The sequence below is a fragment of the Euleptes europaea genome, chromosome 18 (genome assembly GCF_029931775.1).
Source record: "Euleptes europaea isolate rEulEur1 chromosome 18, rEulEur1.hap1, whole genome shotgun sequence".
Classification (NCBI taxonomy): domain Eukaryota; kingdom Metazoa; phylum Chordata; class Lepidosauria; order Squamata; family Sphaerodactylidae; genus Euleptes; species Euleptes europaea.
Window position 1 is genome coordinate 18,910,758 of NC_079329.1, and position 24,351 is coordinate 18,935,108.

Here is a 24,351-nt window from a genome sequence, read left to right on the forward strand (position 1 = left end):
AGAAATAACACCCGGGGGAGACCAAAGTGAGAAAAGAACCTCATCAAGGCCTTACATACCCCAGGGGCTTGCATAGTTCTCATGGGAATCACATCCGGATACCGGGTGGTATAGTCTATTATGACCAATATGTAGCGGAAACCTCGAGGAGTTCGGGGGAGAGGCCCAATAAAATCTATAGCAATCTGTTTGAACGGGTTCCCACAGTGGGCAAGGGACTTCGAGGGGCTTTACAAGGACCCCGCTGAGATAGGCGTTGGCAAACCTCACATGACCGGCAATACCGCTTCACTTCCTTGGACAGCGAGGGCCAAAAGAATCTGGTTGTCAATCAGCTAAGGTTGCCTTTACTCCTTGATGACCGGCCAACAAGTGGTCATGAGCTGTTTGTAATGGCTGAGCCCTATATTCCTTTGGGACTAAGAGTTGGTTAATTATTTTTCCCTTGAAGGGGACCAATCTGTACCAGGTACCACCCCTCTTCTCTACCCTGGGTAGTCTCTCCGCTCGCCTGTTATCCACTACCATTCCCGCACTTACTGTCACCAGTTGTCGCAAAACCCTGAATGACTCGTCTGCTTCTTGGGCTCCTTGGAACGGGGGGTTCCCACTCCAGTCCCATCCAGCCTCCATCGGTGCCACTCGTAGCTGGTCACTGGGGCCTTCACCCGCCTTTTCGTCTTCTGCCTCAGCTAGCCACACTTGACTTCTAGCTGCCATTTCATGTGCTTCCCTCAATAATGAGGGTGCATCCCTGCCTAAGAGAATGGTATAGGGGAGGTCGGGCACCCTCGCCATCTCTAACAGTAGCAGTTTTCCTTTCCAGCGCAGCTGGACGGCTACTACATCATATTCACAGACGTGCCTGTGAAAGCACGACAGTCGCACCTGCTTAAGCACTGGTAAACGTGCTGGCAATAAGTGGCTCCTAATCATTGACCCTGAACTCCCACTATCTAAGAAGGCCACTAGTTCTCTGCCCTTTAGCTGTACCAATGCCCGCAGGGGGGGTTGGGTTTTGTTGACCCTGCTCATCGAGGGGCCACGCCTCCTCCACCCCCCAGTCACATTCCATGGTGGGGCAATCCTTCCGCAAATGTCCCCACTTTCCACAGGTGAAGCAAGGACTGATGCTTCCTCTCTCTTGCCTCTCCAGGCTGTCTTTGGACGTCATGAGCTGACCTCGAACCCACCCTCCTGGGCGCCTCCCAGTGTCCCTTGCGGTCAGGAGCTAGTCGGTGGTCCTGGAAACCTCGGTCCTCTCACGGGGTCAGGCGCGCTGCTCGGCCGAGAGCGGATCACCGGTCCCTCCATGTTAGTGTCGCAGGCTTCTGTGGCGATCACATTCTCAAGCAGAGTAGTGGCTGTATGCAAATCTTCTGGCTTGTTATAGAAAAGCCAGTCTCGGGCTTTTGGAGGCACAGAGGCTAGCAGCTGTTCCAGCACCACTAAATCAGCTATTCTTTTGGCTTCCAAATTGCCAGGGGCCAACCACCTGTGAGCCAGATCCTGCAGTTGTACTACAAATGCTCGGGGTTGATCTCCCCGCCACCACATCTTGGCCCTGAACTTCTGCCGGTATGTTTTCCCCAAAATTTGATACCGTTCCAAAATGGCCTGTTTTAACTTCCCATAATCATAGGTAACAGCCTTGGGGAGGGATTTCAGGGTTTCGAGTGCAGGACCGGTAAGGTAGGGGCCCAACACATAGGCCCACTTGTCCAGCAGCCATTCCATGATCTCCACAATGCATTCAAAGGCTTCCAAGAACCCCCCGACGTCATCGTCGGGGCCCAAGTTTGTCAAGGCGGCTGCCGGCAACCGGGTGCTGCCAGAGCTTCCCAGTCCGGCTCCGGCCCCTCCAGAGCCCCTGCTGGCCCGTGTATCCGCCAAGTAGCGTACCTCCCGGGCTGTGATGTTCCACTGCCAGATGCCTCTTGTAAGGATGTGCAGGAGCCCTCAGTTATCAGTCCAAACAGCTTTATTCACATAGACATTCACACACGACTGGGGAGGCAGACATATCATCTAAATTACCAAGGAGGAATCCCACCCTCCATACTCTAAGGAGCTAAATACTGCATCAGGACTTTGCTACCTCCCCCGCCCCCAAACAAAAAGAACACTGGACACTGATTTATAAGGTTAAAATGGTAGAGGTGTAGAAGGGAATTTCTCCCATGCTAACCTAAAGCTGCCCTGACCTGGATGGCCCAGGCTAGCCTAATCTCATCAGATTTCAGAAGCTAAGCAAGGTCAGTCCTGGTTAGTACTAGGATGGGAGACCACCAAGGAATACCAGGGTTGCAATGCAGAGGAAAGCAATGGTAAACCACCTCAATTAGTATCTTGCCTTGAAACCCCTACTGGGTCGCCATAAGTTGGCTGTGACTTGACAGCACTTTACACACACAACCTAAAGCTGGGTCTTTGGGTCAAACCTACAGAAATTCTACATGCTGCCTGTGTATTTGCCCCAAGAGCATATATAGCACTTATGTACCATTCAAAAAATACTTGTGAGTATTGGGTACAGAATTCCCTCTGCTGCTCAATACTGAATCATGTTTAATGAAATCATGTTTAATAAAATATACTGATCCAAGAAATCTTGTCCAACTATTTAATGCCAAACAATTCCATTATTTTTCACCAAACCGCCAGTCAGCACAACCTGATTTGGCATTTAATACCACCATATGATCTTAGCATATGAATGAAAGTATATACTGCAGAGGAGATGTCTTTTTTTTTTTTTTGAGTCATGGGGTTGAAATGTGGGTTGGATCCAGCCAGCTTTTCTGCTGGTGAAAAAGGTTGCAGGGGGTCCCATCTGACTATCAAGAAGGCTATGCTGGGAATGAGGGGAGTTAGATGGAGAAAATCCATATGAAGATTAGAATTGGTTGACATTGTGTATAAGAGCAAGCTGGCTTCTGTTCTATGGTTATGATATCCAAAGCGTTCTACAGTACAGGGAAATGGATCGCAGTAAAACTGTCGTCCATTTGAGGAAGTCACTCTCTTTATACATTAGTTCATCATATGTGAAATAAGGACAGTGGGGATCAACTTGATACATTTCTTGTGGAGGCAACAGGAGTGAATCAAGACACTAATAATCTCTATTCAATTTTCATACGGTACAAATGTATGTTGGGGAATGATAGATCGTAACCATTGGCAGTCTTTTCATAATGGAGTTGTGCCCTACTGTTGATTGCCTGCCATTGTGGCATACTCTGTACCTTCCTTCTGTTGCTTTTCCCCAACTTCCTCTGAATAAATGTGGATGTATACATTCTATCTAAAGCTCGAGCCACAACATGGACAGCATTGTAAGTGCTTTAGCTTTGCCCTATCATGTCAGTTTCAAACACGGCCCCTGGAAGCAGATCCATCAGTTTTGTCCAAGTGATGTTTACATCAAAGAAGTCCATATCAGAATTATGAGGTTTTTCAATGCACCCTTGTAAAAATCCTGGAGGAAAATGTCACCATTGGGATGCTGAGGATCTAGAGTCTGAAGGAAATCCTGGCATCCAGGCACTTTGTTTGTGTGCATTGTGAAAGACAAAGCACCATGAAAGGGTCTTAGAAACCAGAAACCCCAAGAATCCACAGTTGTATAATCCCATTGGGCAGTCATGACCCAAACCTTTCCAATGAGACTCCCTTTTGCACCTCGGTAATCTAGCCAGATTGACAACAAAATTAAGTTTCGCAAGTCCCCATTTACAACAATAACATTGACTTTGCTTTGTGAGAACAAACTATTCATTTTTTTCATCTGTATTAAAATACTTTTTTCAGTACATGTGAATGTTACTGAGATCCACTGAGTGAAAGCAGCACAAATGCCATATTCAGTGAGTTGCTCCATCATGCTCTGTTCACATGTTTCTCCACTGTCATCACCTGGAGCAACTAGGCCAATCCACTTCCACTGGAAATGCAGGAGGAGTTGGATTATTCCTTTATATTGTGAGTCTTCATTTGGGACCATCCGATAGAAGAAAGGGAACTGGGTTTTATCACTCAGTGATGGATCAAAGGAACCATAACAGAGCTAGAAGAGAAGACATCTGAGGGATCAGTAGGTTTGCCAACTTCCTTGTAGTAGCTGGAGATCCTTTGCTATTACAACTGATCTCCAGCCAACACAGATCTGTTCACCTGGAGAAAATGGCCACTTTGGCAATTGGACTCTAATCTGGAGAACCGGGTATGATTCCCCACTCCTTCATATGAGTGGCTGACTCCAATCTGGTGAACCAGATTGGTTTCCCCACTCATACACATAAGGCCACCTGGGTGACCTTGGGCTAGTCACAGTTCTCTTAGAGCTCTCTCAGCCCCACCTACCTCACAAGGTGTCTTTTTGGGGAGGGGGGAGGTTTTTGTAGGTTTAATTCTTCCTTAAGTGGTAGAGAAAATTGGCATATAAAAACCAACTCCTCTTCATCCTCCTCCTCTTCCTCAGATTTCTGCAACCCTAATCATACTACTTTGCTTATCAGATGTCTCATTCTATTGATGGCACTGACTTAAAGTAGTAAGTAGCCTTCCTTGAGTCTCAATGGGAATAGCAGACTTTAAATAACATAAATGGAAAAAAGAAAAATAATAAATACCTGTGGTATCTTGTAGATACCTATGATGTTTGACATCTGAATGGAGGTTTCAGAGTTGAGCCCCCCAACAATGGCCCACAATTTTTCTTCTGTGCCACACCTATAATTAGGAGCCCATCTCCCTCGTTCACTCAGCAACTGCAGTGTGGTCGCATAGGCCATTCTCCCAAAGTAGTAGTTGTCAGTTATACGAAAACCCAGAGTGACGTTGGGTAAGAGCTCTGGATTCTTGTTGATCTCATGGATAGCAAACACAAAGGCCAGGATATGCTGGTAGTTCTTTGGTAGCATCCTGTAATATGAATTCCTCAGAATTGTAAATGCACTCACTTCAAAAGAAAAGGCAACATGCCATTCTTCCCATTAAAAAGATTTAGAGCTTAAGATTGACGTGGTGGTATTTAGAGGAAACTTGGGATCAGATCGAGGGGTCTCATCTAGAGGGGAGGACAGGGATCTCACAAATCTCTTTCTATTGGATGGACATCCTATATCTCTATTATTATATCAGATTAAAAACTTCCTGTTTTGTTTTTCAAATGCTTCTGTATTGACACTCAGGGTTGGATCCAGTCAGTTCTGTCACTCAACCTTGTCCAATTCTAATCTTTTACTACAGCCCCCCCAGCTCACATTACTTTTGTCCATGGAGGTTGCATGATCTTCAGCACAGTCTTTTTGGTGTTCAGAGAACTTCCCACCCTCCCTTCTTCAAAAGTGGTTAAACTGGTTGGTTCCAACCCATGACTCATTCCTTTCATTACCAAGTTAAAACACCTGCACATTTCAATGAATGGTATGAAGTGGTCTAATTCATTTCACAGAAGTTCCTAGTTTCACCTTGTATTTTCATAAACCAACAACATTCCCTGAAATGAATTCTGTTCTCCTCAGAGTCTACTCTCTTAACCATAATAAGATCAGCTTCCCTTTTATTTTCAGAATTTATTCATAGTAGGATTGCACTACTCATCCACTGGTCTGCTTTATAAACAAGAAAATGTATCAAATAAGATATCAAGTTGGATTCTGCGAGCTTTTCTTCTGGTGAAAGCATAGGTGTCCATTTTGTCTGCCAAGAGGGCTATTCCAGAGGTTGTGGGACCCACATTAACAAAGTCAAGTGAGATTGAGGGCACAATGAAATAGAAAATTGGGGAAGATCAATCAGAAATACTGGAGGGATCCAACAAATCTATTGTTTTCCGGTAAATGAGAAAGCTACTTAAAACATCTATGAGTTTCAGCAACTGTGTTCATTGAGATACCATAATGATTTTTTTCCTTTAGAACTGATCTCTAGGAGGCTAGGTTATGAAGATTTAAAACCGCATGGATAAAAGGCAAGTGGGTGGGCATTCTTTCAGTAAATTTCTATGAATTTGTTATCTAAAGGAAAAATCTCTATCATACTGCATAATTTGTCAAGCAAAGTCATGCTTTTGAAAATATCCACAACACCCAAAGGCTTCTGAAAGGCTGGAGGGTCACAACCAGCAATATGGAGAGAGAAACCACCACCAATGATATGGTTCCCCATCCCATAATACTCAGAGAAAGTGGCAAGGTCATTTTTATCACATGGTTTGCTGCTAGATTCGTGGGAGAGGTGATAGGAGGTAGGAGCAGAAGCAGAAAGAGCCATATACTCATTCTGGAAGCAGGGCAAATATTTTATTTACCTACAGATAAAATCCTTCGTTTGACTGTCAGAAAGAATTTCTCTTCTGCTATATGTAAAGAAGTTCTAGCTACATTTCTGCTTCCTAACTGCCATTCTGGATGTTATTGCTTAATGACTTGGGGAAGTGAACCCATTAGCCTGAATGGTCTGAAGCGAACTGTGTTTCCTTCATGCTCCTTCAGTTTAGCAGGGATGCAGTCAGACAAATGGAGATGTCAGTAGCTGAACCAAGGCTCTCTTAAATACAAGCCAGATGTGCACTACCAGCTCTTCCAGAGACAGGGGAAAAAGTTCAGACCAACAACATCCTTCCTGTTGCTTGCTCTAGTCAACCATGAAGTAGAACTGGCTTATTTAGAGATGAACAATGTTACTGGTTGTTGTTACTGGGGGAAAAAAATCTGATTTTGCAGTTGATCATAGTAAGGAGTCAACCACCGTTATTTCAGTAACCACAGGGTTGATACTTACCTATTTGTGATTTTAGTGCTGGGTACACTGACACAGTGGGAAACAAAACATGCATGCATGATTCCATCTGTATTATCGACATGCTTCATGGTGTGGTAGAAATGCAGAGTGCTGACTGTTCTAATTTTGTAATTGTGGTTTAGATTTAGAGTTGATTTAACCTATTTTGGGTTATTTGGGTATTCTTTTGTAAGCTGACTTGACCACATTTGGAGGAAAGGTGGAATACAGATATTTTAAATTAATTAATTAATTCACTGAGGTGGTCTCAAAGAAATTTTGGTTGTCAGAAATGAAAGTCACTCAAAGGGCAATGAATCTGTTCTCATTTTCCCCATGCAGACTATGACGACCCCCCACCCTTCCTCCTATCTCCCAGTAATCAGTTTTTGGTGCTGAGGGAAAGAGAGAGGGATCACCTTACTTTTTGCTAGCCACACATTATGTGGAGATTATTATTTTCCTTCTCCAGTCCCCACCTTATTTTACCTCAGAATAAAGTATGACACCAGAGGCTTCTTAAAGTTAACAAAGAAAACATAGAAATTTATTAAACAGTATTCAAAAGATGGATTTTGAAGGAAAACTGTTTTTGAGGGAAAGCAGAAAGCCAGATATACAGTTTATATTTAAAAGGGTCACTTCAGAGAGAGCTTAGTTCCTATTTGGACTAGAAGTTATACAAGTTACATTCCTTAAGATTTTAGTTCACAAACTTAGTTCTGCTCCCCAGAACTCTTATAGATGTAGTTACACAGACTCTGCCACCTAGCTATCAGGGAAGGAAAAGACCATTCAATCTCTATTCCCCAGAGAAACACAGAAGTATGGAGATTTACCTAAATCTCTCTTCCTGTTCTCACTACTGAACTACCCCACTGCAGTGGCAGTAATCCCTTCACGCTACCCTGTATCTGGAATAGTTCCTTCCCAGAGACTAATCTCACTTTATGACCGGAGAAAGGGCCCTTTTCCTCCCAATCTCAATCCTGTCACTCCATGGGATGTGTGTTTCACAAGTTTAGTCCAAACTGAACCCTCAGGTTCACAGAGTTGCTCACAGCTTCTTCACACACAGGTTACCAACCTTTCTTCTTTCACTCTGAACTCAGAGAGTGAGCCCCTAGGCCCACTCCTTGTCTCTCAGTTTCTACTGAAGATTAACCCTTCATCCGTCACACAGGCCATCAACCAGAATGGCCCAAGGGTCTGGCATTTCACAGTAGACATAGATCTAGTCTGACAAGAGAGCCTGGAATGGTCCAGCTATCAGCCAGTACAGTATCGTACCCAAATTGACAAATTTGACACAAACCTGTAATTATTTACATCAGCAGGTCCAAGTTAAGCCAGAATGAGGAGGTTTATCTTTGTCTCCTTTAATGAGGGAGGAATGCCATTCCATCATGATGTATTTACAGGGGGAGAGACATAAAATATCTCTATAAATAGCATGTTGTCTTTCTTCGTTGGTTTTACTTAGTTTGAGGTGCAACCTGCCCCCTACGATTTCTGAACATTGTGTCTCTTATACTTGCCATAGCATCTAACATTTTTGTTTGAGAACGAGGTGGGCAGCCACTGGCCTGCATGCCAAGTAGCAACATGGCATGCCATTTTGTTCACCAATTTGGAAATCAGTACAGGAGCGAAAACAATTTAAACAAATTATTCTTATTCTTATAAGAAGATTTTGTACTCATAATTGAGACAACTTTGAAAAACAACTTTTGTACATATGAATTTGTATATATGGTCTTTTGTAGGTCTTGGATGCACATTTTGTCTTGTGTTGTCTTGAATTACATGTGGTAGCTTATAAAGAATTTTTGCACTTTGTTTAAATTGTTTTCGCTCCTGTACTGATTTCCAAATCCCTTGATACTTGTACAGTGGTGTCTATTTCGTTCTCCCATTTTGTTCACCAAGGCAGTTTTTTTACTCCAGTAAAAAATACCAGTAATAAATACATATCTTCACACCAGTAATAAATACTTATGTGATAAGAATCCAATATGGCTTTTAAAAAGTAACTGAAATACTCACTACATATCTCTGTTACTATCATACGATGTTGACAGTTGTTTCATGGATTCATGTTTAAATCAACAGCATAAAGAGGATTTTGGAGAAATTTAAATTTGATTTTGCTCTTACCTTCCATTATACCTCCACTAGTAAAGCTGAAAACCAAAAACTCAACTAAGTAAATAGAATAGAAAATATTACAGGAATGTAAAAAAAAAATGCTTTATCCTGTAGATTTTATTATAAATTAGTTTGATCTAATTATGTTATCAGTATTGGCCTCCCCACCAACCCCTCCTTTTTTAAATCCGTTGTTCAAGTGAACTAAGAGGGGTCTGGTCTTTATATGCCTTTTTGGCAAGTGTTGTATTTTAATTTCATCTGTTGTTTAAGGTTATGCTTTAGATTGAAGAATTATAGTTTTAATTTTTTTTTATTTAGAATTATTATGGCATGGATATTGATTTTAATGTTCTCACTTGCCTGGTTTGCCGGGGAGGGCAAGTCAGAAATCGAAATGATAATAAATAAAATCTCCCACAAATCACTTGGAAATCCCATATTTGCTTACGACTCTCCTTAAAGCTTTTTTAACCTCTTTGTTTCTTAGGCTATAGATAAGGGGATTAATTAGAGGGGTTAAGACGGTGTAGAAGACAGAGAAGATCTTGTCCACTTCTTTCAGAGCTTCTTTTTTGGGCAGCGCATATACAGATATCAACGAACCATAAAATATGGAAACTACCATGAGGTGGGAAGAACAGGTGGAAAAGGCCTTTTTTCTCCCATCTGAAGAGGGGATTTTTACAATGGCAGCAATTATACACACGTAAGACGTCAAGGTCAGAAGAAAGGGAGGAACAATATCTATGACAGAGGCTGTGAGTCCCACCAGTGTCACCAGAGTCGTGTCACTGCATGATAGATTAATCAGTGGTGTGAGGTCACAAAAGAAATGGTCAATTTCATGGGGACCACAGAATTTCAGCTGTGACATCAAACTCATTACTAAAGTCATAACTGTTGTCCCCCAAAGCCAAGACGCAGCTGTCAATAGAATGCAGAGTCTTCTGTTCATGAGGGTTGCATATTGGAGGGGCTTGCATATTGCCAAATACCGATCATATGACATTGATGCCAGTAGATAGCATTCTGCAATCACAAGTGAACCAATACAATAAAGCTGGATGAAGCAGCCCCGGACAGAAATGGTTCTGTCCCCTGTCAGAAGGCTGGCCAACATCGTGGGCAGAAGAGTTGAAGTGTAGAAGGTTTCCAAGCAGGACAAGTTTCCAAGGAAGAAGTACATGGGGATGTGAAGGTGATGATCCATGATTACTAACACAATGATGATGAGGTTTCCAGCCATGGTCACACTGTAGATTATTAGGAAAACCAAGAAGAGAGGAATCTGAAGTTCAGGGGCATTGCCAAATCCCAGAAGAAAAAATGTAGTTATTGCTGTTTCATTTACTATCTTAGTATGCGCCATAGTTTCAGTCACTGAAAGTGAATTAAAAAAACAAACAAACCATAAGGTCTACAAGTAAAAGACCCAAAGTCTAAAAGTTATTATACACTTAAATATAAGTTGGCATCCCCCTTAGCACAATTAATGCTGAAATTTATAAAATGTTATGTGTTTTTTGTGGGGGCATGGGAAAACCATCTCAAATTCCTTTTTCTGTTATGAAGTTAATTATGCAGCTATTACCTCATATAATAGGCAATCTCTTAGTTACTTGATAATCACATTGAATAAGGATACTGCAATCCATTATTAGGGCTGAGCTATAAGATGGCTAGCAGGCACCATTTATTTATTTATTTTACTTCATTGGGCTCATATCATTTTCTTCTCATCTATTTTATCCTAATAATAGCCCTGTGAGATAGGTTAGTCTGATAGTGTGTGACTGATTTTGTCTAAACAAAGTCCCAGTCTGTAAGCATTTCCTAGAGGAGTGATACTCACCCCAACTGGTCATCAAAATATTCTGAATAGAAAATAAGTAAACACTCATTTACATATGAAGACACAAGCTAAATGACATGTAAGAGTACAAGCACTAGATTGGATCCAGAGTACAGCGGCAATTGTCACCAATTCTACCTTCTCCTTCCACACACTCCCTCATGCCATTACTTAGGGTCCCTTATCCTCCAGGGGCAGCATTTCATGTAGATTTGTGGCCTACAGTAGAAAGGGGGAGGCAGGAAAGTTCTATCCTGCTGTTGGAAAATGTAGTCTGGATCCAACCCAATGTTGCTTCATGAATAGGATGCATCCAACCTGTCATTCAGCCTCAGCCAATTGCCTTCCTTATTGTAGCCCCCATGACACAAAAATGCTGTCAATGCAAGTCCCATGATCTCAAAGGTAACCTTTTTGGTATTTAAAAGGGACCTTTTTTCCCTGTTCCACCAGCAAAAAAGTGGTTGTATCTAACCCCAAGTGCAACATATCAGGGCCATGTGCAGAATGAAAATATATCAGGGTTTTGTAAAGTTAGTATACAAAATAGGGATGGATTGAAAGCTCACTCACATGTAATCTCCCCTCAAAGGTTGCAGTATTGTCCTCCTCAAAATAAATCTATTTGTTGCATCTTGCATGAGCAGGTGCTGAAGAAGAGATGGTTCATTAAAACAAAATTCAACTATTATAATAGAATGCTGCCCTGTGCCCTGAAATGGAGTCTCCGGGTTCATAACAGTGTTCAATTAGGATTATTAAATAAATCTACCTTTTGTGTGAATTTGGGTTTGAATTGGAAAGTGGGCCATATTCACACAGACCTTGGGTACAATCTAGGGTACAAGTGATTTAAATGGTAGCAATCACTACTTTTGGACAAATGTAGCTTTCTCTACATTTGGATCCAACGATGTATGAGCATCATTGGACCCCCTGGTATACATTTTCCCAGGAGTACTTTATTATTTATTTATTATTTCAATTTCCAAGAAGCACAATTTTTAAGTAGAAAAAGAGGTTTTAAATAAGATATATGCTGTGTCATCAGAACAATAATAATAATAAAAAACCTTATACCATTAACCATCAGGTGGCATCAATGAAGAATGGTAGAGAAGTAGATCCATACAACTGCTGCTCACTTGACCAGCTATCATGTGTAATGACTAACATTTCCTTATGGAGAAAATCAAATCTTACCCCTTCACAAGGCCCCGTGCATTACACAGAAGAGGCTTTATATAGGGGAGCAACAGACAGTCTACAGAGAGAAACCCCTTGATAATTTAAAGAAGTAATTTCACAACAATTAGCAAATTCCCTTTCTAAAACGTGTGATGCCGTACTCATTAAGGCTTCAAAATACTCCTGTGTGTTATTTGGAGCTTTTATTTAGAAAATGTATGTGCCACTTCTCCAAAGACCTGTGTTAGTGAGCTGTAGCAAGTGAAGTGTCTTGATCTCAGGTAGATTCATATTTTTTCCCAAGGACAATTTTTTTTAAAAGGTCCTTTTTCAAGTCTCCCTGATTAAAAAACAACCCCGAATACCCATAGGCAACATATAATAACACAAAAAGAAATGTATTAACAAACTAAAGGAACTATAACAGTATGTTAATGATGAAGTAAGCTCTAACTCTTGAGAGCTTATCCTGAAAAAATCTTGCTAGTCTCGAGGGTGCTACTGGACTCCAATCTAGTTCTTCTGCTGATAGGCTTGCCAACTGCCTGGTGGGGGTGGGCAAAAGCCCGCAATCCACCAGGCTGCCTGCCGCCCCTCAGCTGGTCAGCGGGCAAAAGAGGGCCAGCTAAGGGGCCCCCACAATCAACCCCAGAAGTGATGCGGGTGCTCTAGTAATCGCCTCTGAAACTCTGTGGGAACCATGGAACTCTATAGAAGCCTATCAGAAGTACACTGAGCTCCTCTTGTCCACTGGCACTCTGGTGGCCGGTGAGAGGGGGGGAATAAGAAATCACCATTGGGCAATGGTGGTATGCCACTTTCAATGAAAATCTGGAAGTGACATCACTCCTCTCTAAGAACTGGTAGAAAATCTATCGTTTTACCATGGAGTTTCTGGTAATTCCTAGGGAGGTGCAACATCACCTCTGGGTTTTTCCCAGAAGCAATATAATGTCATCCCACAACAATTCCCCCCTTGTTCATACCTCATCCCTTGGACTCCTGCTGTTTGCCAAAACCTGGCTGGCAACACCACTCGAAATGATTTCAGCTGTGCATTGACTGTACCAGATTTTTGTTCCGAGAGGTACCGAGCATTACCCCACTCCCCTTATGCTGTATAGCAGTTAGGGCTCAGATAATGCTGACCAACATCAAGGGTGGGCCCTCCCAATACCTCCTTGGCTATACTGTTGAGAGGTGTTTGGTTTGGGTGAACTCCCATCATCTGTGAATGCTTCAGAATGTTTGTCAATGTTCCTCCCTACCTTACTTGACCCTGCACCTTCCTACTACCTACTTAGGGCCTAGGGTTGCCGACCTCCAGGTACTGAATTCAAAAAACGTAGCACAAGAACAAGAAACCAAAATATGGCGCCTCAACTCCAAAATGGAAATATGCAATTAGGTTATATTATATCAAAAATAAAGTGTACAACCGCAGTTGACAAAAGACACAGGTGTGACCAACAGGTCAAAATTCAACAATATTCATAGAATGCAAAGCGTTAAACATTTCAAAAGCAATGGAGTACAAATAACGCAAAGAGTTTAACATATTGAAAGCAACGGAGTGTATAAAACGCAATGGGCTTCCGGTAAATTCCCATTTCATAACGATTTTGTCAAGCTTCAAATTCTTCCGTATGCTTGAGAGTTCATTTGTAAGGCAAAGGGGTGTATCTCCCTTGTGAACGAGGACGTCTGGCTGAGGCACTAGCTGGAGATCTCCTGCTATTACAACTGATCTCCAGCCGACAGAGATCAGTTCACCTGGAGAAAATGGCAATTGGACTCTATGGCATTGAAGCCCCTCTCTTCCCCAAGCCCCACCCTCCTCAGTCTCCGCTCGAAAAATCTGGCATTGCACTGGGGCATAGGCCTTCAGACAAAAAAAAATGAAAGTGACATTATGATGTTGGAGGAATGCTCTAGGATTTGCCAAAAAATCTATGGTTTAACCATAGAGGTTGTTTTTTCCCCCAAATCCTAAAGTGCTCCCCAGCCACAAGATGTCACTTCCGTGTTTTGCCAGAAGTGATGTCCTCGCCCCAGAGGTCTTCCACCATAGCAGAATTTTTTTAAAGGTGATAGATCTGCAATCTCGGTTAGGTTTAGAAGAGTATTTAAAATGCTTTACTTTCAACAGGATTTTGCCAGCTGCTAAGTTGTCAGTTTTTCTTACCTTGGTGGTGATGCTATTGATTATATATATTTACGAGGATGGTGGGATGTGTATATTTTAAGGCAATTGGGGAGGGGAAACATGATACCAATAGGTTGGATCCAACCAGCTTTTCTGTGAGTGAAAAAGGAAGGATTTATTTGAAAGGTAAAAATCCTATGCTGAGGATCATGGGATCTGCATGGACAAAAGCCATGAGGGATGGGTGTTCTAGGAAAGAAGAAAATCAAGTGAGATTGAGTGGAAGAGATAGATAAAACCTACCTATGTTCCTTTAAGTATGATTTTATTATTTCTAATGCAAAGAGTGTAAGTGTAATTGGACTACTGTGAAAAAATGAATCATAGGTTTCTCTAAAATAAATAAACGACTTACCACTGTGTTTGATGTGGTAAAACACTGTGTTTGATGTGGTTTCAGGGTTTTACAAAAGCTTTGCTGGTCATGTGTGATCTGTGAAGGTTATGCCACACACCCCAGTTAACATTTAATATGGCAATCATTGCAGGTATGTGATGCCAATAAATCAGGAATTCTCTACCTAAGAAATGTTGACACACAATGTGCAATTTATTTAAGACTTCACCCAAAATACAAATATGTAAATCATATTTCCCATTACAATTGTTTGGCTCGAGCACTGGCATTCCGAAGTAAATGCACTTTACTGTTCGTCTGTGGTCTTAGCACAATAATGTAGCATTTGGGGGAAAAGATTAAACCAAGTAAAGCCGTGCTAGAAGCCAAGATGGAGAAGATCTCCACGGCCACCATGGACTTCCCACTATTGCTCAAATAAGCTGGCACAAAGGACAACCAGACACAACAAAACACTAACATGCTGAAGGTGATAAATTTGGTTTCATTAAAAGCATCAGGCAACTTCCTGGCCAAGAAAGCCACAGTGAAGCTGACCATTGCTAAAAAACCAATGTAGCCTAGTACAGTGTAGAACAGGGCAACAGACCCTTCATTGCAAACAAGATTGATTTGTCCATGCTCTGATGTCTTCTCCATATCTGGGAATGGAGGAGAAGTCCCAAGCCAAGCAGCACAGATGCCCACTTGAATGAGGGAGCAGAAGATAACCAAAGACATTGTCAGTCTTTTTCCTATCCATTTATGGATTCTATTTCCTGGATTTCTGGCCAGAAAGGCCAAGACCACAGTGATGGTTTTTGCCAGGAGTGAAGAAACTGCAACTGTGAAAATGATGCCAAACGAGGTTTGTCGGAGAAGGCATGTCATTTTCCTTGGCTTCTCAATGAATAGCAAGGAGCAAAGGAAGCAGAGCAGAAGGGAGAAGAGAAGAAGGAAAGTTAGGTCACGATTGTTGGCTTTCACAATTGGTGTGTTCCTGTGTTCAATGAAGATTCCTAGAACCACAACTGTGATGAGGGAAAGAAAACCTGCAGAGGATGCCATGATGATTCCCAAAGGCTCTTCGTATGACAGGAACAAAATGACCTTTGGAATACATTTGTCTCGCTGGTCATTTGGGTATTGTTCTTGTGGACATTCCTCACAATAATCCATATCTGAAATTTGCAAAAGATATCCATGCTAATTTTATCCATGTGGTTATAAAAGAAGAAGAAGAAATTAAGTAGGACATTTCAAATGAGAAGCAATTCTGCTTAGTTTGGCACTGAACATGGCTCTGAAAATCTATTTCTGGTTTATCCAACATTTAATAAACAACATTGACACGGAAAATTAAATACTTATAATTTTATCTTAGTTAAGATTTACATTACGTGCCTAAATTTGTAAGATAGTATTGGTAGAATATATTGGTTGGATCCAACCAGCTCATTTACTCAGTTTCACTCAGTTCTCCTACTTACTGCAGTACATTACTCCTACTTACTACACATGATCTTTGTCTATGTGGATTCCATGGCCCCCAAAATGGTATTTTGGCTAGCTAAAGGGAATCTCTTCACCGACTCAGTAAGAAATTAGCAGTAAGAAACTACCCTTGAGACTGCTCCGGAAAGCACAACTGATCCAGAATGTGGCGCCGCGGGTCCTTATGGGGACCCCATGGTAAGCGCACACACAACCTGTGCTTTGCCAGCTGCCCTGGCTCCAGATTGAGTACCGGAACAAGTTCAAAATGTTGGTACTTACCTTTAAAGCCCTACATGGTCTGGGACCATCGTATCTATGGTACCACCTCTCCTGGTACACCCTCCAAACAATGTTATGCTTTGCAAGAAACAGCTTGTTGGTGGTCCCTGCCCCCCAAAAAACCTGGCTGTCCTAGACCAGGGCCAGACCTTTTCGACTCTTGCCCACTGGTGGAACACTGTTGAGTGAGACTCATGCCCTGTGGAACTTAATCCAGTTCCACAGAACTTGTAAGAAAGAGATGTTCCACCAGGCTGAGGACAGCTGGCCTCCCTTCCCCCTTTCTTGCTACTTCCCTTCTTTTCCTTCCCTCCTTTATTCCTTTCTCCCCTTCTTCTTGGTTCTTTCATTCCACTTGTCTGTACCCTCTATGGGACTCAGGAGTTTTCAGGTCACCATTGGTTTCCAGACAACCGTCACCACTGAAGAGTTCTTCTCTTTATTTTAGTGGTACATAAATATGATGCCATTTTATTAGATTAAACTGGAAACAATGGTTTTAAATGTAATGTTTTAATTTGAAATCTGTATTGAAATTGTAAATTATTGTTGGAAGCCGGCCTGAGCCTGGCCTAGCTGAAGAAGGGCAGAGTATAAATGGAAATGATAGATAGATAGATAGATAGATAGATAGATAGATAGATAGATAGATAGATAGATAGATAGATAGATAGATAGACAAAATATGTATTGTAGAGGCTATATGTTTGCTAGAAGAACTTCAGTCCCACTCAGCAACACCACACCAATGTCCTTAGATGGTGACAGCTTAGGGAACACATACCCTTCTGGCTAGAGATTGCTCCTTCCATGCACTGGACACAATCAAAGCAACAAGATAACTTCCCAACTGGAACCATTCTTCTAAAGCCAGGATGGCAACTTTCACTGCACACAGATGTGGGTATCTAAGTACAGAAGCACGTGTTATATTCATGAAAATGCATTTCAATGACCATAAATAGGCAAGAAATAAATAGAATCCTTCAGGAGTTGGCAAAAGGCCCATCTAAAGCTGCATTCAGTTTCCATACAATAGCTAGTGCGGTGTTTCCAGGAAAAAATGAAAGTCATAGCTCTCTCCAGTTGTTTGCAGCCCAGTGACTGGTACTATGTGGTTCTGAATATGAAATCCAATTTATCAAAAAGGAATGTGTCTAACCTTCTTTTAAAGTCATATCAATGGTGTCTATGACTACAACATCCACATGACCCAACCACCTCAATCATATGTTAATAACTGACAGAATTATTTGGCAAAATGGGAGGATGTTCTTTCTTTTATTCTGTCTTGAATCTACTGCCCCATCTATTTTATTGTATGATCTTATGATCTTATACTACGAAGGCTGCTCCAGGAGAACCAGTGTGATGGTGTTGTTAAAATGTCTCCCTATGACTGAGAAAATGTGCATTCAATTCCTTACCCAACCACAACAGATCAATTTGTGAGGACAAAATAAAAGAACAATGTACAGCAGGGGTGGGGAACCTTTTTTCTGCCAAAGGCCATTTGGATATTTATAACAACATTTGTGGGCCATACAAAATTATCAATTTAAAAATTAGCCTGCTATATTTGGTCAAACATTTAGCCAAGAGGCACGACCGGAGACGGCTCTGAGTGTCTGCCACATAGAGCGACTCGCTTTTGAGCTCTGCTGTCCCCAGCTGGCCCCAAGAGATTCAGCATCCTTCTGAGCTAGAGATCTGCCAGGACCCATGAAGGGCCAGACCAAATAATTTCACAGGCCTTATACGGCCCCCAGGCCTGACATTCCCCACCCCTGATGTACAGCATTTTGACATCCTTAAAGATAAGGTGCAATCAAAATGTGATTAGATGCAGTTCTGTCCTCTTCCTCTGTATTATTTATGCATTTACAACATCATAATTCCCTTGTCCTTTTTTCTAAACAAAAAAGGTTCAATATCTCAGCCTTGAGTGATAGAGAAGGTTCTCCAGACTGTCCTTTTCCAGCTGCATGAAGCTTTTTTGGAGATGAAGCAACTAGAATGATACATAGTATCAGCCACACTATCCTCTGTATTTTCAATCCTTTACAAAAAATTCTTAACATGGAGCTTGCCTTTTTATCAGTGCGCTAGCTGATATTTTCAATGAAGTTTCCACAGCAGCACAGAAATAACCTTTCAGGATAATCAGAGCCAGTTCAAACCCCATCAGTGGATTGGTTCAGATATCTGAAGTTGTACTTTTTAAAAACTTCATTATTCTTTTCTTTATATGTACTTACATTTAATTTCCTTTGCTAGATTGTTGCCCAGAGTCTAGAAAAATTTACCTGGGAAAATTATACCTAGGAGACCTAGAAGAAGATAGTGGCTTGGATCCAGCCAACCTTTTGGAGCAGTCTAGGAAAATTCTCCTTTTCACTGCAGCCACTGACCCACATGAATTTTGGTTATTCCATGATATAAACCAAACTTTTTCTGGGTGGTCAAAGGGGACCTCTCCTCCCTTTTTAGCAATTGAATGAAAATTATTTTTGCAGGAGTCCTTTTTTCTTCTTCCCACACAAAAGAAAGGGCTGCGAAATCTTCAAGTATTAACATTTCAACTGCACTGTTAATGTTTTTCATTAGAATGAAATGAACAAATTAAGTTGATTCGTTGCATCAGAATAAATCTTTCAAAATCATTTCCAGATCTTTATATTTTTTTAAAAAATACCATTGTACATTTGAAACTGATTGTTCCCTGACTGCTAAATGTGGTAATGAAAGAGATCATTGGTAAGAAGAATGTTCCTAACAGTTTCTCCATATGTCTTTCCATCATTGCTCCTGACCTGATTAAATCTGGTGTTCCACACAATAGCTTCATCTTTGATGACAATGGCTTGGCTCCCAGAAATCTGAGCTTTAAGACATCCAACCTGGGTAGGGAGTGGGGTATTATTTGGCAAAACAGCCCAGTTCAAAATGTCATATCCACCATGCAAATCACCATTCCCGTCAAAAGATACTTCCTCACCAGCAGTGTTATTAAATCGGACTTTCCTCAAGAGGGAATGTAGCTAATTTTAAAGGGGAAAGAAAGAAATGCAATACTGCCTTATACATGTGTAACCAAGCATCAGGACTACAATAACCTTAAGGAAGGATCCTTGTATTATTTAGGGACATATCTGGCAAATCTTGGGCAAGGTTACTTCTCTCACGCAAAGGAACGTTCAGCTTGCTCCTTCATGATGCAATCCCTAGCACCATCTCTTAAACAGAACAACAAGCTGTGAAACATAAGATGTCCTCCAGAACAGCCCCATAGAAAGTATAACAGAATGAGTGAAACATTACCCCTACCCCACAAGCATTCAGCAGTGTTTTTCACTTATGCAGAAAGTGGTGTTGGATCTATCACAACCTCTAGGGATATGAAACCCCCTTTATCACAACGATGAGATTAAGCTCCAAATTTAGAATTTATCTTGCTTTGGCAAGCAGAGTTATTTATTACTTTATTGTGCACTCATGGTAACCATTTTCTAGTTCAGATGATTACCTGCCATGCATGAATATCACAGAGCTCCACTCTAGCAGCTTTTCTCTTTGTTGACTGGAAATGGTACAATTCATGCAAGACATGTGCTATTGCATAAATAGCATTGGAAATACTGTAGCTATGCCTGGATGTGTTCATGTCAAAGAGATCAGTGTTAAGATCTTCCAGTTTCTCATTCCCTGTACAGTTATTCCAGGCTTCATCCAATATGTAATCCTGCCATGAACATTTGAATACCTGGGCCCAAAAGGGTTTCAGATACAACTCTTTTGTATACTTGTTGGGATTAAGCCTTTTGAGGAAATCCTGGAACCCTGGAATCTCATGTTTGTGCTCTGCAAAAGAGAGAGCACCTTGAAACGCTGTCAAATTCCAGGGTTTTCTGGAAAAATGAGAAGTGAAGTCCCACATGGCTGTGATGATCCATACTTTGCCACTAATCTGGTATTCTTGGAGAATAGCATGTAGCTGAATTAGTTGGTCAGTCTCTCCATGAACAAGCATTACTTTGGATGTCAGCTTCAAAAGCTTCATACCTAAGCCATTGATCGATTCTGGGTCTAATTGAACAAGAACAGGCAAAAGAGCTACAAACTCAATACAATAACAGATTTTACTCATTTCGTGGGTAATTGTTTGAAGAAAGTTCCTGCCATTGGTGTTATCTGAACTGATTAAGCTGACCCATTTCCAACCAAAATGTGCAAATAAATGGCTCACTCCAATGAACTGCAATGATTCACTTGGAACTGTTCGATAGAAGAAAGGAAACTGAGATTTGTCGCTCAGGATGGAGTCAGACGAGCCATAGCTAATCTAAGAAGAAAGAACATAGTGATTTCCCATTCAAAATCAGAACCCTGCCCATTTCTAACAACCGATATAGCTGCACTGATTCATTCTCTCCTTCTTACATTTACATGAAACTTGGCATTTGTTATATTACATGTCATCTTGAGGGCTTGTTGAGTGTGGTGTAATAGTTAAGAACTGTGGACTCTAATCTGGAGAAACAGGTTTGATTCCCCACTCCTCCACATGAGCAATGGACTGAAATCTGGTGAACCAGGTTGCTTTCCCTACTCCTACACATGAAGCCTGCTGGGTGACCTTGGGCTACTCCCAGTTCTCTCAGAACTCTGTCTGCCCCGCCTACCTCACAGCGTGTCTGTTGTGGGGAGGGGAAGGTGATTGTAAACCAGTTTGAGACTTCTTAAATGTTGAGAAAATTGGGGTATAACAACCAACTTCTTCATTTTGGTAGAACTCTTCTAATATCTGAGATCACTCAATGCACCCATTCAGATACAGCTCTGATCAACTGAGCTATAACACTGCTAATCCATACGACACATAGTTATTCTAACCCCCCCCCCCACTTTTGATACTGAGAGCTGGTGCAGCTATTTTTTTTTTTTTACTGCACTCAGTGTAATGATGGACATTAAGAGAAGTGATGAGGCTTTTTCCGTGGTGGGGCCTCACCTCTGGAATGCTTTCCACTGTGACTTTCCTTACTTTTTTTTAGGTGTCAGGCTAAAACCTTCCTTTTTACCTGGCCTTTTATCAAAGAAGGTTTCATCTCTTACACTTTTTATGCTATGCTTCTGACCCAAGGTTCATTTTATTGTTCACGTTTTAAACTGCTCAATGTGTACTTTATGCTGCTATGCCTTTGCTTGTTTTTTTTCCCTTGTTTTTTTCCCCTCCTTTTTTTTTTAATGACATTGACTTTAGTCGGTTTGTTCTGTGGTCTTAGTTGTAAGCCACCATGAATAATTTGCTGAAGAGGGGGAATAAAAAAAATCTCAATAAATAAATAAAATCTACTATATTTTTCCACAAACAAGTTGTTAAGAGTGCTGCAACAATTTATCCAATGTTAAAAAGCAGCACCAGACCAAGAGACTTGTATTCTGCCAACAAGTTCAAAGCAGTAAGTCGGAATTTATATCTGTTTGCCCCTTACCTGTGGGATCTTGTATATCCCTAGGAAATCTGCTATATTGATGGATAAATCAGATCTACGACCTCCAGTTACAGCCATAAGTGGCCTTCTCCTGCAGTTGTAGTTAGGAATCATCTTACGTTGACCTGATGTTAATCTTATAGTGCTCAAATAAATGTTATTTGCATATAAAAAATCTTGACAGAGGTGGATTCCAAGGGTGAAGTTAGGCAAGAGTCTGCGATCCTTATTGATCTCTTGTATTGTAAACAAGAATGCCAGGATGAACTGGAACGATTTTGGAAATAGCCTGTAACAGAAAACCAGGGGTAATGCAATTGTCCAATAGCTTTATTAAAGAGGCATCAACATATAAATGATGTTTAGAGGGTTGGTTTTATTTGATCGACTGCTTGATGGTATGCCAATAAAGGTACTGAAATTTGAAAGAGGCATCATTTGTTTCAGCTGGGTTTGCACACAAAGAACACTGCTTGATTTAGCTATTCAATTATTGACAGTTGACCACTGAACGACACTGTCTCTTAGTATACCTGTGAAAATAAACATCTCTGTGAGGATAACGTTGTGAGAACCCATTTACCAATGCAAGTCATCACTTGATAAACCATGCATTGCAAACAAGCTTCTGAGTTTCAATAGCCAAATTAAGATTAAGGAAGATAACTGAAACAGCCATACCATTGACAAGAAAACCGATCTTTGATTGAAAAAGCAGATTAAGATGAAAATGGTCAGCATAGAACAATTAAGTGAGCTTAAGAACACTGAATGATCAAATCCACTGTATTGAATTGTGGCTGATTGAGAAAAACACTCTTGGCTGCTTTTTATGAGTTGGCGAAATATCACACAAAATTTAAATACAACACAATGAAACTGCTTAAAAATAATGAAAATACACTCAAAAACACAGCCCATTAGCTTGAAAATGTCATCTTGGCAAAGGCTAAAAGCCCACCCCCACAAATCCCACCCACCTATTTAAACTAAAAACACACACGCACCCTCAGGTAAAAAGCGCACACACCTTCAGGTAAAAGGCAAGACAGAAAAGAATGTTTCTTAAAGCAAGGCTGGGCACCAGATGAACTTCTCCCAGAGGCAGAGTTATATAAACTACGTGAAACAATAGAACAGACCCTTTCCCTTGGAGCCACTTCTCTTATTTCAGACATTGGGGTCACACAGAGAATGGTCAGTACAGTACAGAAGATTTTAATTATTGACCAAGAATACATGGGAGAAGCCTGTACTGACAGATAAGCTATTAATTGCACTAAACTGGATCCAAACCATTAATCCAGAATTCCTGGTTGAACTAGACTAGTGAACAGTGCTTACCAAGCATCAACTAGATAGGGAGAAGGAGCCTGTTCAAAGCTATTTGGTCTAATTTCTGCAAGGAAATTAGACATGATACCACCAATGATCAAATCTCCATCTTCATAGTACTCATTCTGCATTAGACTTTTTGAAGCACACTTTCCACATGAGACTTTGCAAAAAGAGTGAGATACCATCAGTATCATTAATGGCTTCAAGAGGAACATTTTGTGTGTGTGGGGGAGAGACATGTGGTTCCACACAGTACACAAAATACAGAGTTCTACTCCATTTCCGTGGTTGGAGAGAAATGTAAAATCTCACAATAATGATAGAACTTCAGAGAGCTAGGCGGTAGGATAGCCATAATGAACACTCTATAGGTTCAGGAATCCGATAAAAAGAGGCAGCTCCATAAGATTATAGATGTGCAAATTCTTGAACATGTTGGTGTTAACCATGTCTTACAAAGAGAAGTGTGATTTAAACAACAGCTACTGCTCTCCAGAATGCTAGAAAAGTTAATTATGTAATCCATGCTAAGGAATCCAAGTGATTATGGGACAGGGTGGGTATTACAATTTTGTAGAAGGAAAACAAGAAAGGAAAGAATGTTAAATGAGTGAAAGATAGGATTGTATTGTATAATGGAACCATGTGATGGATTGAATGACACACTCCAGTAGTGTCAGTCCATATAACAGATGCCAACATCTATGAATCGTCCAAAATGGATACAAGTATTAAATTGAAAACCTGGGGGGGGGAGAGAATATGCATTACTGGGTTTATACAGTAAAGTTAGAATTTTACAAAGTCTCAAAGCCAAAGTGGTATTAGGCTGGCAGTCATTTCAGAACAGTTCTGCTTAAAAATGCAGCATCTTTATCGGTTTTCTTAAAATAATCCCTCAAATCTCTCACCTTCTCACTGATTACAGTAATCCAAGTAATTATCATTCACACAATGACTGCTTGCAAGAAATATATAATTCTCAGATCTGTTCTATTTCAGGTCCTCAAAGCAAAAAGTTTTGTGGCAAATACAATTCTCTTGAGGCAGGAGAAGGGGAGAATGTGTAGGTTGTATCCAGTCGGATATTTTGCTCAATTCTCCTCCTAGCAACAGCCCCTGTTCCATGTGGCTTTGGTCAATGCAGGTCCCACAATCCTCAGCATAGCCTTTTTGGTGGTCAGAAAGCACACCTTGTAAACCAATAGAAAAGTTGATT

At 41.1% G+C, this 24,351-nt stretch overlaps 2 protein-coding genes across 2 annotated transcripts; both read right to left on the reverse strand.

Moving 5' to 3' along the window:
- Nucleotides 1-9,361: 9,361 nt before the first annotated feature.
- LOC130490713 (olfactory receptor 11L1-like) lies at nt 9,362-10,309 on the reverse strand. The gene has a single exon (XM_056864522.1). The coding sequence runs from the start codon at nt 10,307-10,309 to the stop codon at nt 9,362-9,364; it is 948 nt and encodes a 315-aa protein (XP_056720500.1).
- A 4,475-nt stretch (nt 10,310-14,784) lies between these two features.
- Nucleotides 14,785-23,260, reverse strand: LOC130490714 (vomeronasal type-2 receptor 26-like). Its single transcript, XM_056864523.1, has 7 exons — nt 23,139-23,260; nt 21,795-22,083; nt 19,826-20,641; nt 19,113-19,340; nt 17,084-17,207; nt 16,113-16,115; nt 14,785-15,704 (listed from the first exon to the last, which is right to left on the reverse strand). The coding sequence occupies exons 1-7, from the start codon at nt 23,258-23,260 to the stop codon at nt 14,785-14,787; spliced, it is 2,502 nt and encodes an 833-aa protein (XP_056720501.1).
- Nucleotides 23,261-24,351: the final 1,091 nt, after the last annotated feature.